This window comes from Dermacentor andersoni, chromosome 3 (genome assembly GCF_023375885.2).
Source record: "Dermacentor andersoni chromosome 3, qqDerAnde1_hic_scaffold, whole genome shotgun sequence".
NCBI classification, from domain to species: Eukaryota; Metazoa; Arthropoda; class Arachnida; order Ixodida; family Ixodidae; genus Dermacentor; species Dermacentor andersoni.
In genome coordinates this window covers 148,058,736-148,072,547 of record NC_092816.1, presented here as the reverse complement: position 1 = coordinate 148,072,547, position 13,812 = coordinate 148,058,736, and the positions used below count along the sequence as shown (strand labels likewise).

Genomic DNA, 13,812 nt, shown 5'->3' with positions numbered 1-13,812 from the left:
AAGACTATCTATATTGATATGCCAATCGAAATGAGTTATGCATTCAAGTAGGGAAACCAATGATGGTGAACGAGACGCAACCCCACCTCATGAAACGACAGAAAATTCTAACGACAATGACACCTAGAAATCCTACAACAAGATTGTAATGCATGAACAGACTGGCATTGGAGTAGACGTCACCAGTCTCTTCTCTGAAGCAAATGCAGAATCCCTTAGTTTTTAATGCACGTATTCATCGCCAATTAGAGCTTTTAGATCTGGTTCAATAATAAATCTGCGTTGCACGCGCCTCTGCAAGCAACAGAAATTTGATTGATTGATTGAAAACTTTATTATTTCACCGAGCTGGGGTGCCCGCCTCTTAACCTACACGTAAGTAGGAGGGGAGCACGAAGCAGTCCCCGCGCGTTGGGGACGGTGAGTCTTCACGGCCTCAACGGCCACGCAAGCCTGGGAGGCCTTGCTCCAGACCGAGTCTGAAGACGACCAGCAACAGCAAAGCCCTTCCTTGTTACTTGGTGAACTCATGTTATACACTTCATAAGTAAAAACACCTCAATTACAAACCATATTTCTCACAAAAAAAATGCTAAGTTTGCTACCAGAAGGTTATGCGGGCTTGATCCAAATTTTGTTTGACTCTTTGCTGCAAGCTTTTCTGGTTTTGGAAGCTCCAATATATCATCATCATCATCATCATCAGTCTATTTAATGTCCACTGCAGCACGAAGACCTCTCCCTGCGATGTCCAATTACCCCTGTCCTACCCCAACCGATTGCCACTAGCGCCCGCGAATTTCCTCATTTCATCGTTCCATCTAGTCTTCTGTCGTCCTCGATTGCGTTTTCCTTCTCTTTGTACCCATTCTGTAACCATAATTGTCCAATGGTTATCTAACCGGCGCATTACATGACCTGCCCAGCTCCATCTTTGCTCTTGATATCAATTAGAATATCGTCTATACTCGTTTGCTCTCTGATCCAAACCGTTCTCTTTCTGTCTCTTAACGTTATGTCTTGCAATCTGCGTTCCATCGCTATTTGCGCGGTCTTTAACTTGTTCTCAAGCTTCTTCGTCAATCTTCGAGTCTCTGCCCCATATGTAAGCACCGGTAAAATGCACTGATCGTACACCTTCCTTTTCAATGATAATGGCAAGCTTCCAGTCAGGAGCTGACAATGTCTGCCGTATGCAATCCAAACCATTTTTATTTTTCTATGAATTTTCTTCTCATGATCAGGGTTCCCTGCGATCTATTGACCTAGGTAAGCGTACTCCTTCACAGACTCTGGAGGCTGCCCGGCGATCCTGAATTCTTTCTTGTTCTCTTGCCCGGTCATTAATCATTATCTTAACTTCTGCATATTGTTACGAATGGTGTTTATTTACAGGGTGAAACGAGGTTCGAGACGAAGCCACAGGCCACGCCCAGGCGGCTCAGAGTACCCCGAGATCACACGCGCACACTCTACTTCTTCTTTCTCTGCCTCAGTCGCGCAGTGCTGCGACATTTTCCCCGGGGGCAGACGAAGATCGGTGAGCGAGTTAAAGGGACCTGTGATGGTACTGCTTGAGTCTGGCCACGTGAACAACTTGCGTCGCATGTGAATGCCGATTACTTGCAGTCACTTTGGCGACGACATAGTTCACATCACTCAAGCGGCTGAGTATAACGAATGGTCCGGTGTTAGTGGCGAGAAACTTGTGGTACAGTCCCTTTTTGCGAACAGGTGTCCACAACCAAACATAATCACCGGGTGTAAAGCTGACGGGGATATGCCGCGCATCATAGCGAATCTTGATGTTGCCTTGTGAGGACAACGTCCTAAGATGCGCCAGTCGACGTGCTTCCTCAGCACGACACAGAGTTTGGGCGATGGAAGTATCTTCTTGGCCCGATAAAGGTAGAATAGTGTCCAGACAGCTCTGGGGAGCGCGTGCGTACAGCAAAAAGAACGGCGCATATCCAGTAACTTCGTGCTTGGCACTATTGTACGCGTACGTTACAAAAGGTAAGACGGCGTCCCAATTCTTGTGGTCAGCAGCGACATACATTGATAACATGTTGGTAAGTGTTCAATTCGTCCACTCCGTGAGGCCATTGGTTTGCGCATGGTAAGGAGTGGAATGACGACATGCAGAAACACAAAGCCGTAAAAGTTATTTAACGACGTCGGTGGTGAATTGCCGCACACGGTCACTGATGACACCGGGAAGCCCCATGACGGAGTATGACGTGATGCAACAAAAATGAAGAGACATCTGTTGCAGAGGCAGATGGAAGTGCAGCCGTTTCCGTGTAGCGAGTAAGGTAATCTACGCATACTATATCCAGCGGTAGCCAGCTGACGTCTATGGGAGTGGGCCAAGCAAGCCGATGCCGATTTTTCAAAGAGTAACGTCGGTGGCCTAACTGGTTGCAAATAGCCTGCTGGAGCTGTCGTCGTTTGCCTGTGGCGCTGGCAAATTGTACAGCTGGCGACGTACTCTTTCGTTGTTTTCCACAGCTTGTGCCAGAAAAATCTCTGTCGAAATCGGTGTAGTGTGCGTGCAAAGCCAAGGTGCCCGGACGTGATATCGTCATGCATGGAACGAAGGACAGCAGGGCGCAGGTTTTTGGGCACACCTAGAAGCAATGCAGGACCATCAGCCGAGTAATTTTTTCTACAGCAAACCATTACGAAAAGTAAACGGTATTGTTGCTGCTGGCTCATATGCAGCTAGCCGCCTGTAGCGATTTCAAGGTAGGGTCGCAACGTTGCTCGCTCTCGAAGGTACTCAGGTCTGGAAAGTCGGAAGAGATGTAAACTAGGTAGTCATAGAAGTCATCATCCTCAGCTTTAGTGTGCGGCGAAGGGAGATGGGATAGGCAATCAGCATCCGTGTGACAACGTCCGCTCTTGTACTTAACGGAAAAGCTGTACTGTTGAAGGCGCAAAGCCCAGCGGGCTAACCGGCCAGACGGGTCACGCAGCCCAACGAGCCAAAGAGTGAATGATGGTCAGTCACTATCGTGAACGCGGGGCCATGTAGATATGGACGGAACACCTGCATGGCGAAGACGACTGCTAGACACTCGAGTTCAGTTACGGTGTAGTTTCCGCTTTTGTAAATGTCCGAATGGCGTAGGCAATGACGTGCTCACGGCCACCGCAAAGCTCAACAAGCACAGCGCCAACACCCGCACCGCTGGCGTCAGTATGCAGCTCAGTTGTCGCCTCCGGATCAAAATGCCGCAGAACCAGTCCGGAAGTCAACAAAAACTTCATCTGTTGAAACGCCTATTCGCAATCAGCAGTCCACAAGTATGATGGGTGTCTTTGTGAAGGAGAGACGTGACGGGAGAGGCAAGCTGTGCGAAAAGGCCGAAAAAGCTTCGCAGATCTTTCACCATGTGTGGCTGTTGCAAGTCTCGAACCGCTGCTGTCTTTTCAGGGTCTGGTCATATGTCGTCTTTCTCGACCAGAAAGCCTAGTACGAGGGCTTGACGCTCACTGAAATGATATTGCTTCGAGGTTAAAATAAGGCCAGCTTGCTGGATACAGTCAAGAACCACAAACAGGCGCTGATTGTGCTCGCGAAATGTCCGGCCGTAGATAATGGCGTCGTCTAAATAGCGCATGCAAATTTCGCATTTGATTCCGCGGAGCACGGTATCCATAAATTGCTCGAATGTCACTGGAGCGTTGCATAAGCCAAAGGGCATAACGTTGAACTCAAAGAGACTGTCACGTGTCACGAAGGCTGTCTCCTCCTTGCCTGAGGGGTGCATGGGAATTTGCCGATATCCTGACCGTAAATCAACAGAAGAGAAATACGACGCGGAGTGGAGGCAGTCGATGGCGTCGTCTATTCGTGGTAGGGGGTACATGTCTTTCCTTGTTACGGTGTTTAGGCAGCGATAGCCCACACAGAATCTCCATGAGTTGTCTTTTTTCTTGACTAGGATCACAGGAGGAGACCAAGGGCTACATGATTCCTGGATCACTCCTTTCTGTAACATTTATTCGACCTGCTCGGCGATGACTTTTCTCTCTTAAGGTGAAACGCGATAGGGCTTCTGACGAATTGGCGTCGCTTGCCCTGTATGGAGGCGGTGTTGCATACGAGACGCCGGTGGTGTATGGGACGCTCGTTGGCCATGAGCAAAATCAAACGCTGTGGCGTAGCGAGCGATCACTCCTTCAAGCAGACACTGCTCACTAAAAGACAGCGACCTGTTAATCATACGCTTAAAGTCAGCAGAATTATCATGGTTGGAATCGGGGTTGGATTTTTTTTTCGGCAGTTGACATTTCGACCGTTCCGACGCTGACAATGGCTTGTTCATCAAAACTTGCCAGTTTAAGTCCTAGCGGCAATGTTATGGATTAGGTTGAAACGTTCACTGTCCACAAACAAGTACAACCATCAGTGGCGACAATGAAGGAGCGAGGGACTATTGCATTTTTCTTGAGCGCATTCTTATAATCGGGCTCGGCTAAACAAGAACCTGTATGAGGGCGAGAAGTATTGACAGGTACAAACATTGCAGTCTAAGGGGGCAAACACACATCATGCAACACGGAGAGAACGTCGGCGCATCACTGGTGTTATCTGTTATCTGTTATCGAGAGGTACTGGAATCGATACCCAGCACCTCCACCAAAGATGTTACGAATGATGTTTGTTTACAGGGTGAAACGAGGTCCGAGAGGAAGCTGCAGGCCAGGCCCAGCCACCCCAGAGTACCCCGAAATCATGCGCGCACACTCTACTTCTTCTTTCTCTGCCTCAGTCGCGCATTGCTGCGACATTATTAAACTTCAGCCCCACTCTTACACTCTCTCTGTTAAGGTCCTCAATCATTTGTTGTAACTCGTATGCAGTGTTCCTGAATAGAACAATGTCATCAGCAAACCGAAGATTGCTTAGATATTCGCCGTCGATCCTTACTCCTAAGCCTTCCCAGTTTAATAACTTGAATACTTCTTCCAAGCACGCAATGAATAGCATTGGAGATATTTTGTTTTGCTCCCGTAAACGCCTAGCGTACTTCATAAAGTACACTATCGTAGAGTTTCAGACAATAAAGCGCCACTCATAAAACTTTCAGAATGTATTTACAGTGCAAAAATTAGTCTAACACGAAAAATCAACGAAATGTAAACGTTGATACAGGCACGCGTCTGTTATCGTTAAATATGTCGTGTCATCTTCGTAGCCACCCTATCAGACGGTGTCAGCATATTTTAGTTCCACACTAAAGCTGTCGTAGCGCCTCCTGGCCAGCGCTGGTTTCCTACAACACGCGGTCAGTGTCAGTTTAAGATTTTTTGTGTCGTTCACTGTTTGTTAAATCAATTGCTATCGTATTTTTTATCCTATGTGCCTTAAATCTTTTGTGTACCACTGTGAAAAAACGCCTTTGTTCTCATTTTTGGTGCCCTGAGCTTCTGCCTCAGTGACCTACTGAAAAAAAGCAAACTGTACCACAGCCGAACGCAACACCCGAACGCCGACCGAGGGCCGGTGCTTCTGTTCACCTGATAAAGTTGAGGAGGGGCTTCTCACCGGGGATCGTTCGAGAATGCGGGCGTAAATGCATTTCACACTATCTTCTTTTTACTTTCCATTCACGACATACAAAATTTTTCTAGCGTTTTAGCAATTTCACTTCTTCAATCATTTGGCATTTCCACGAATGAGGGACGAGGAAATGAAGCGATAGCAAGGCTTAGCGTTGCGCTGAAGATCCTCGGATGCGGTTTTAAGAATACGCCGAGGCGATGCGTTGGCGTAACAAACTCATCGAAGCAATTTCTGCTGCTCTGCTGAAAGAGCTGCCCTGACAGTGGTTGGACATCTCGCAACGCTGGCATCATTGGGACCACCACCACCAGCGTTGCAGGCACCGCAACACAATTCGGTGCATGAAATGAGAGGGAAGTTCGGAGCTCGCAGTGCGCTGTTCATTCCGCTCGGACCACTGGATACCACTGCTCAGCAGGAACGTTCTTTAGCCAGGCGTGGTAGGCAGAACGCTGCCTTGGCTCTCCTGCTCAGTCGATTGATCGTAGAATAGGGGTACGTCCCTTTAGCTTCCTCGTTGTTGCAGTCAAACACACCGCGCACCTATAGTGTCTCTGTTGCCTGTCACAGCCTGTCACAGCCTGTTGCCTGTCACCGATGCTTGTCACAGCATGATAACGGCAGCGCCAGCGGCAAATGCCCCTCAGGCGTGCGAATAATTGCTCTCGCTCGCCGTAAAAGCAAGGCAATGTGCTTTGCTGCATCGTTTCTAGAAGACTGCGCCGCACAGGTTGTTAGCTTTCAAACTTCTTTTTGTAAGCGGTCATTATGCGTAATGGAAATGGGTTTAGTTCAAGGGAACTTTAGTTGCCCGTTTGTTACAGGTATATATCGGCCACGGCGTGGAATGCTGCAGAAGAAGCAGAAGAAAATACCCACTTGCAAGGAGCGGCCTTCGGGCGAAACATTGTCCCCTTCAATGTGTCCGGCTCTTTCCACTGCCCACTCAACTGAAAATGAAAAAAGAAAAAAGAGCATGAAGTACGAGAGTGTTCACAAAACAAGCATTGCATCAGATCAACGTCGCCATTTTAGCAATCTCGTCGCTAGATTTAACCACTTGTTGGTCTGCTTTGCTACCGGCACCTTTTTTTCGTGATGTGACCGAATTATTTCTTCACTTTCTAGAATGGCGTTTTAATGCTTATTCAAAAACTACAAGAAGGCCACCATGATTTACGACGAAGGTGCTACCTGACCACGATGAAGAAACGGTACGGTTAGCACTTTTTAGACGCTATTCGCTGTGGTTAAAAGCACTGAGGGAAATAGGTTTCACGCTTCATTCTAGGTAGCGGTTTTCTTTTTTGTTTGTTTGTTTTCGTTCTTTATCAAAACAATTAAAATGGGTGCCAATGGCGCGGATGCTGCAGTCGCACCAAATACGTTCCATTGGTGCCCATTCGAAATGCAGCAGTTTAATAAGTTACTAATGCTTATGCCATTAAATTTTTAGAGCACAGGAGGTGAATATAGGGCAACACTGTGTATTAAAGTGTCCCCGTATTTGAGCTGTTGGGCTCGTTTACGTTAACATCAATACACCGCCTCCTTTTGTCCCGTCTTTCGGGCCAGTTAATACTACACAGAGCCGACTCTTCAGGCGGATCTAGGAATGACCACGCAGTATTTGACATGCACGAAGTTCGGGAAATTGTGATTCAATTGAAATTATTATTTAAGTGTAGTCAGCACTTTAGGGATGTTAGAGGGTGCAGACAAAAAGGTATATAAATATGTTGGTATATATAGAGTCAAAATCATTAATTTCATTTAAGGAATTCTCAGAGATCCAGTCCGACTCCTCCACTGAAATCGCGTCTTCGTCTTTTTCGGCAGCCAGCTCACTTTGTAGTCCTCAGCTTCTACATAAGCGGCAAACCACCAAAGCAGCCAACTGCTATGCACGTGGCACTACCCTTCTTCCAGAAAGCATCGTCTCGATGCTTCAAATGCGACAAAGACAAATAAACATGCAAAGCCCACACACTGTAACACTGATGAAGTTTGTAAAGAGGAAAGGATCACTCAAGTGGGAAAAGGCGAATGAAAATGAAGATGACCTAGCCAGCGTGAGTGGTACGTTTTAATCCTTGAAACATGCACAATGTCCGTCTGTTGCACACAGCGGGATTGCCGAGTCTTGTCTTTAAGAAGGATAACTTCATAGTTGACCTCGCTGAGGCAGCGCAGGACTATGTAGGGACTAAAGTAGCGGTGCAGTAACTTTTACGACCAACCCCGTTGGCGAATAGGGGCCCACACCTAAACATGATCACCGGGTTGGTTCATAACCTCGCGATGTCGAACGTTATACATCTCGGAGTCTATATATAATTGATTCTAAATTCCCTCGCGTGCAAGCTTGCCAGGTGCGTCTGCGAGCAGGGGAAATTCATCCGCCTTACTGGTAATGTCGTATTGCTGCGTAGGAGCATGGTATGGTGGTAGCCTCAAGGCCGTGGAGCAACCGAAAAGGAGTGAACCGAGAAGTTTCTTGAACATCAGCCTTGTATACGAATGTAATGTAAGGCAAAACGTCCCAATTCTTGTGGTGGCTGTCGACATACATGGAAAGCATGTGAACCAATTTCTTGTTTAACCTCTCCGTAAAGCCGTTGCTCTGAGGACGGTCTGCAGTGGCTCGACGATGAGCTGTTCCACTACGCGTCATGAGGTCTTGCACCACCTGGTTTGTGAAAGGCGTACCACAATCTGTTATGACTATTGCTGCTGCGCCATTTAGGAGAACGAAATTGAGGATGAAAACGTGCGCGACATCACCGGCAATGGCTCGCTGAAGGGATCCAGTTTCGCAGTATCGCGTTAAATGATCAGTCTCAACCAGAATCCAGCGGCTTGCAGCAAAGAACTTAGGGAATGGCCCGAGTACGTCCATGCAAATTTGTTGAAATGGTTATGGTAGCCGTGTAACAGGGTTCATAAAACTGGCTAGAGGCTGAGTTGCAAGCTTTCGGCGCTGGCAGTCACGGCACGTTTTCACGCAATACTTGATATCCGGGGCGAGCTTAGGCCACTAGTATTCTTGACGAATACGGACCAAGGTACTCGCGAATTCCAAATGGTCTGAAGAGGGCACATCGTGGCAATCGGACAGAATATCTGCACACAGCGCGAGTGGATCGACAAGGAGATGTCCACTCGCTGATGAGTAGAAATTCTTTTTTGTACAACACATTGCTGCGGAGGCAGAACGAAGGTGGTGAACCCGCGAATGTTCGTGGTGGACGCGAGCTTCAGACTCCACCGTAGTCGATAGGTTGGCCGAGTTCTCAATTGTACCGCCGTTACCGAGCCGAGTCGGATATATTGACAGCCCAAAAGAAGTGGCTGCCGTCATCTGTATCACTTCACATCCTTGCGACTAGAGCGCGTCAAAGACAGTCAGCATCAACGTGCCTCCGTCAACACTTAAAGACGATTGTTACGTGGAATTCTTGAAGGTGAAGGCTCTACCTGGCCAGACGCCCTAAAGGGTCTTTGACACTTCCTAGCAAAGAAAGGACGTGATGGTCGGTAACCACTCTAAAGGGCAGGCCGTAGAGATAGGGCCGGAATATAGCTATCACTCAGACGACAGCCAAGCATTCTTTTTTCAGTGGTACAGCAGTTCGTTTCTTCAGAAGTTAAAGTGTGGCTAGCGTAAGCGGTAGCATGTTTAAAATTCATCTTTCCACTGCGCGAGGACTGCACGAAGGTCGATGTTGCTAGCGTCGGTGTCCAAATTGGTGTCGGCATCTTCATCAAAGTATGAAATTGAGGGCGGTATCTGGCCGCTGACGCTCGGAGAAGGCGTCTCTCTGCTCCGAAGCTCAAGATCACTGGATATCCTTCTTTTGTAAAACGACTAAGGTGTTCCGAGATTTGGGAAAAATTCTCCACAAAGCGTCTGTAGCCTACGCAGAAGTCCAAGAATCGGTGCACATTGCGATTGTAGACTAGTGGTGGAAATTCAGCAGCTGCCATACTCTTTTCTGCATCTGGCCGAGCACCATCGTGACTGACAATATCGCATAGGAACTTTAGCTCCTGATAACCGAAATGACATTTCTGAAGTTATAATGATAAGCCTGCTGAGGTAATTCCAAGGAACACGGAATGAAGAAGCTGCAGATCTTGCTCAAACGTCCGAAAAAAAAACAACGACGTTGTCTAAATAGACGAGACATGACTCCCACTTAAGACCTGAAAGCACGGTGTTCATCATCCTTGCAAACGTCGCGCGAGCTGAGCATAATCCCAAGGGCAGCGCCTTAAGTTCGTATAGGCTGTCAGGAGTTACCAACGCAGTCTTTTAGCGATCATGTTCATGATCTTCCCATAGGCTCTTACTGTGTGGCTGAAAGCTCATAGTTTACTTCGACTGTTCCGACAATCGCGGCTTCACTCTTGACCGATGTGGAGCGCTCAACAAGCGTAGAACATTTTGCATCCCCGCTATCTTCAAAGTGAGCAATGGCCGTTCGTTTTACGATGTGTTGGTAATGGCCGCTGAGGTTCGTAACTAAAGGCTCAGTCATCCTGCCATTCAGTTGAACAATTTCGAAGAACTGCTGAGCCAAAAGCACCCATAGCTTTCCTTCAGCGGTGCCACTACCGTCATGGTCGCAGTCGCCTTCAAGAGTTGCGAACACACTAGTTCGCGGCGGGAGAGTTACATTGTTATTAACACGCAGTGCTCTCTTGAGCATGTTACTATGTTGCAGTACGGAGTTGTAGTTAACTAAGGGGAAATGGGACATCCACCCAATCGTAGCAATTGCTAGAAATAAAGCAATACGGGTCCCTCGAAAGAAAAACCTCGCAGTTGAAGTACGTCCTGGTGCGGGACTAGACCCCGGGACCACCACTTTTCTGGGCCAGCCACTCTACCATCTCAGCTAACCAGGCGGCTAGCAGTTAACAAGGTGAACTCGAACTTGCCAACCACTCGAAGCAAAGGCAAGAGTTTGAGGTAATGGTTATGCTGAAACCCGCAAGGTGGAGAGAACTAATTAATCAAGGAAAAACGAGACATCCACCCAATCGTTGCGATTCCTACAAAGGAAACCTATACGGGTTCCTCGAAAGAAAAGACTCGCAGTTGAAAATTCGCCGCGGTCAAGCACTCGAGCCCAGGATCAGGGCAGCCGCTCTACCATTTGAGCTAACCAGCGGCTAGCAGATGGCAGGGCGAAGTTAAACTTGTCAGCAACTTGAAGCAACGGCAAAAGTTTGACGTAATAGGTCTGCGGAAACCCGCAAGGTGGAGAGAAGTAATCGATTAGGGGAAAATTAGATATCCACCCGAACTTAGCTAAGTTCTACAAAGGCAACCCATGCGGGCGCCTTGAAAGAAAAGCTTCGCAGTTAAAGAAGAATTCACCCTGCTTCGGGATTCGAACCCAGGACGCATATGAGTTTCGAAGAACACGTATGGATTTCCTTTATAGCAATTGTTACGATTGCGTGGATGTCTGATTGCCCCTTAATTAATTACTTCTCCCCGCCTTGCAGGTTTCCGCAGAAATTTTACACCAGAGTTGTAGTTTTCGGAAAACGCTATAAGCATATCGCGAATATCGATAACAGCTTAGAGGTCGCGAAGAAACTCCCCCCCCCCCCCATGCCAAGGATGACTTTCCCGAAGCACCCATGGAATACGATGAAGGAGGCAACGTACCTTGACAGACGAATTTTGAGTCAGGCTGCGCATCTTCTAATCGACGTCAGGCGATGACTACATGTTGTCCTGAGGCTTTGTCTGTGTCATGGTGTCGTGACATTTCTCAGTTCAGCATCTACACGCCTAACTCAATAATCGCCGCCAGTGTCCACGAAGGCAGTAACCGCACAGCTGTCGAAATGAATGGGGATGTCAGCACAAACACTTTTATTGTCGATGGCATGCGGTTTTCAAAGGGAATCTTCGGCGGGCGGCTGGCGTGTAGGGGGACGAAGACATTGTACAGTTTATTCAACAGCACCCCTACCCGCGGAAGTCGCTGCTCCTAGATCCCGCGTCTTGGGCTTGGAGACCTGGTGGATCTACCCCAACGCCATGAGCGAACGCCTAGTATTTCCCAGGTAACGCGGAGTGTCGAGGAGACGGAGAACGGGACTAACGCCATGGAAGAGTCGGCGACTGGTGGCTCGCCAAGTACTTGGCGAGAAAGCATTTGATTCAGTCGAAACCTCAGCAGTCATGGAGGCATTACGGAATCAGGGTGTAGACGAGCCGTATGTAAAAATACTGAAAGATATCTATAGCGGCTCCACAGCCACCGTAGTCCTCCATAAAGAAAGCAACAAAATCCCAATAAAGAAAGGCGTCAGGCAGGGAGATACGATCTCTCCGATGCTATTCACAGCGTGTTTACAGGAGGTATTACAGGAGCGTGTTTACAGGAGGTACACGAGGTTTACAGGAGGAGTAAGGCGTGTGTTGGAGGTGTTGGGTAAGCTGTTCCATGCACTGCGACTCACAGGAAACTCTCAGTATCGATCGTGACACCCTCGACGCTGACCTTCGGCACAGCTGGGGACAAGTAGGTCTACCACCAGAAGTGGAACCTTTCTGAATCCATTTAGGAAAAATGACAACCAATTCAACGGCTAGCCAGGCTGACCAGACCACCATAACGCCTGCTCCATGAATTTTCAACGCGCTACGAACATGAAGGTCGTTTCATGGATGGCGACGCTTTCCAGGATATTTGGAAATGGCTAGACTACTGCTGCTGTTCTCTTCCGAGACTGTTAAACAGTATTTTAGTTTTCTGCAGATTAATTTTTAGACCCACGCTTCTGCTTTGCCTCTCCAGGTCAGTGAGCGTGCATTGCAATTGGTGCCCTGAGTTACTAAGCAAGGCAATATCATCAGCGAATCGCAAGTTAACATGGTATTCTCTATTAACACTTATCCCCAATTCTTCCCACTCCAGGTCTCTGAATACCTCCTGTATACACGCTGTGAATAGTGTGAATAGGACTGGAGAGTTCGTGAAAGCAAATTTTAAAACATCACACTTCCAATTTATAATATATATATATATATATATATGTATGTACCGGCGGTACCGGTCGGCGGTTCCTGGTCCGTCGGCGGTACCGGTTCCTGGCGGTTCCAGGAACCGCCTACGAGGCTACCCCAGCGCCAAATTTGTTCGCTGCTTTAACCAAGAAGCGTGTTATTTCAACACCCTGTTGAAAAACTTCTACAGTCGTTCTCGACTAGTATTTTTCCTGGACCATGGGTTCGAATGGCTGCCCCCGCACCGCGTGCTCGCAGCTGATGGTTTACACCCGAACTTCGAAGGCGTCTCACTCATGGTCTGTCACATTCGGCACCTCTGTTACAAGCCGTCCAGTGCTATGTACCATTGTTGGTTAGGCAGTGCTCCCAGTAATCCGCCTCAGCACTGCACTAAGGAACCGAGCGTTGAAGGCCCATCTTCTGACCCGGCGCTATTGATAGGACAGACAACGAATGGTAGTTCCTCTCAAAAGGAGTCGTCACCCCACAATCGAAAGACACAAGTCCATCGCAAGAAGGCTGCTTCAAAGAACCGCAAGAAGGCTGCTTCAAAGGATCGCCCAAAGAACGCGGCAGCGATAGCTCCGTCAGCTGAACAGTCGCCTTCAGCAAAGGACGCTACAAGTTCCTCCCCGAAAGGTCCCCGCTACGAGTTTCGCATAGCCCACACGAAAACCGTGGGTGATGCCCCGGAAAATTGACTAAAGGCTGTGTCTCCGGGTAACAATATTTCTTACCTCTGTTCAACTGAATTTCTAAGGCTAAGGAAGGTTACAGCAAAAAGAATTCGCAATGCTCTACATGTAGATACGCGAAATACCTACCTAGCTGCGGCTGTTGCACCAAAGGGTCTCCGTATTGTTGTAAAACCAGCTCTGTCGGGCATGTCTGAGCGCAATATAGCTAGATGGGATAACATACTAACAAATGCTTCACTACAACTCACCCGTGTCGTGTTAGATCACTATCGTTCTTCCAGTAAGAAATTCATGAACCGAGAAAGTCAAATTGCTGCGAGCTTAAACTTGTCCTCTAGCCAATCCGCCGCATTAGAGGCATTCGCAACCAAAAAACGGAATGAAATCTACGCTTTGAAAGCAAAGAAACTGTCCCGTGACGGTGTTGTGTGCCCTTCTGGAAGCCAGGACAAAGTATTCAACTCTGCCCCTTTTCAAACCAAACCTCTAGAAGTACACTCCGG

The 13,812-nt window shown here is 48.0% G+C and overlaps 1 protein-coding gene across 1 annotated transcript in view; it reads right to left on the bottom strand.

Moving 5' to 3' along the window:
• LOC126524660 (astacin-like metalloprotease toxin 5) overlaps window positions 1–13,812 on the bottom strand; it is a 58,499-nt gene that overhangs the window by 40,054 nt on the left and 4,633 nt on the right. Inside the window, exon 2 of the mRNA XM_050172967.2 lies at window positions 6,455–6,525. Coding sequence (XP_050028924.1) covers window positions 6,455–6,525 — 71 coding nt within the window. The remainder of the gene's footprint in view (window positions 1–6,454; window positions 6,526–13,812) is intronic.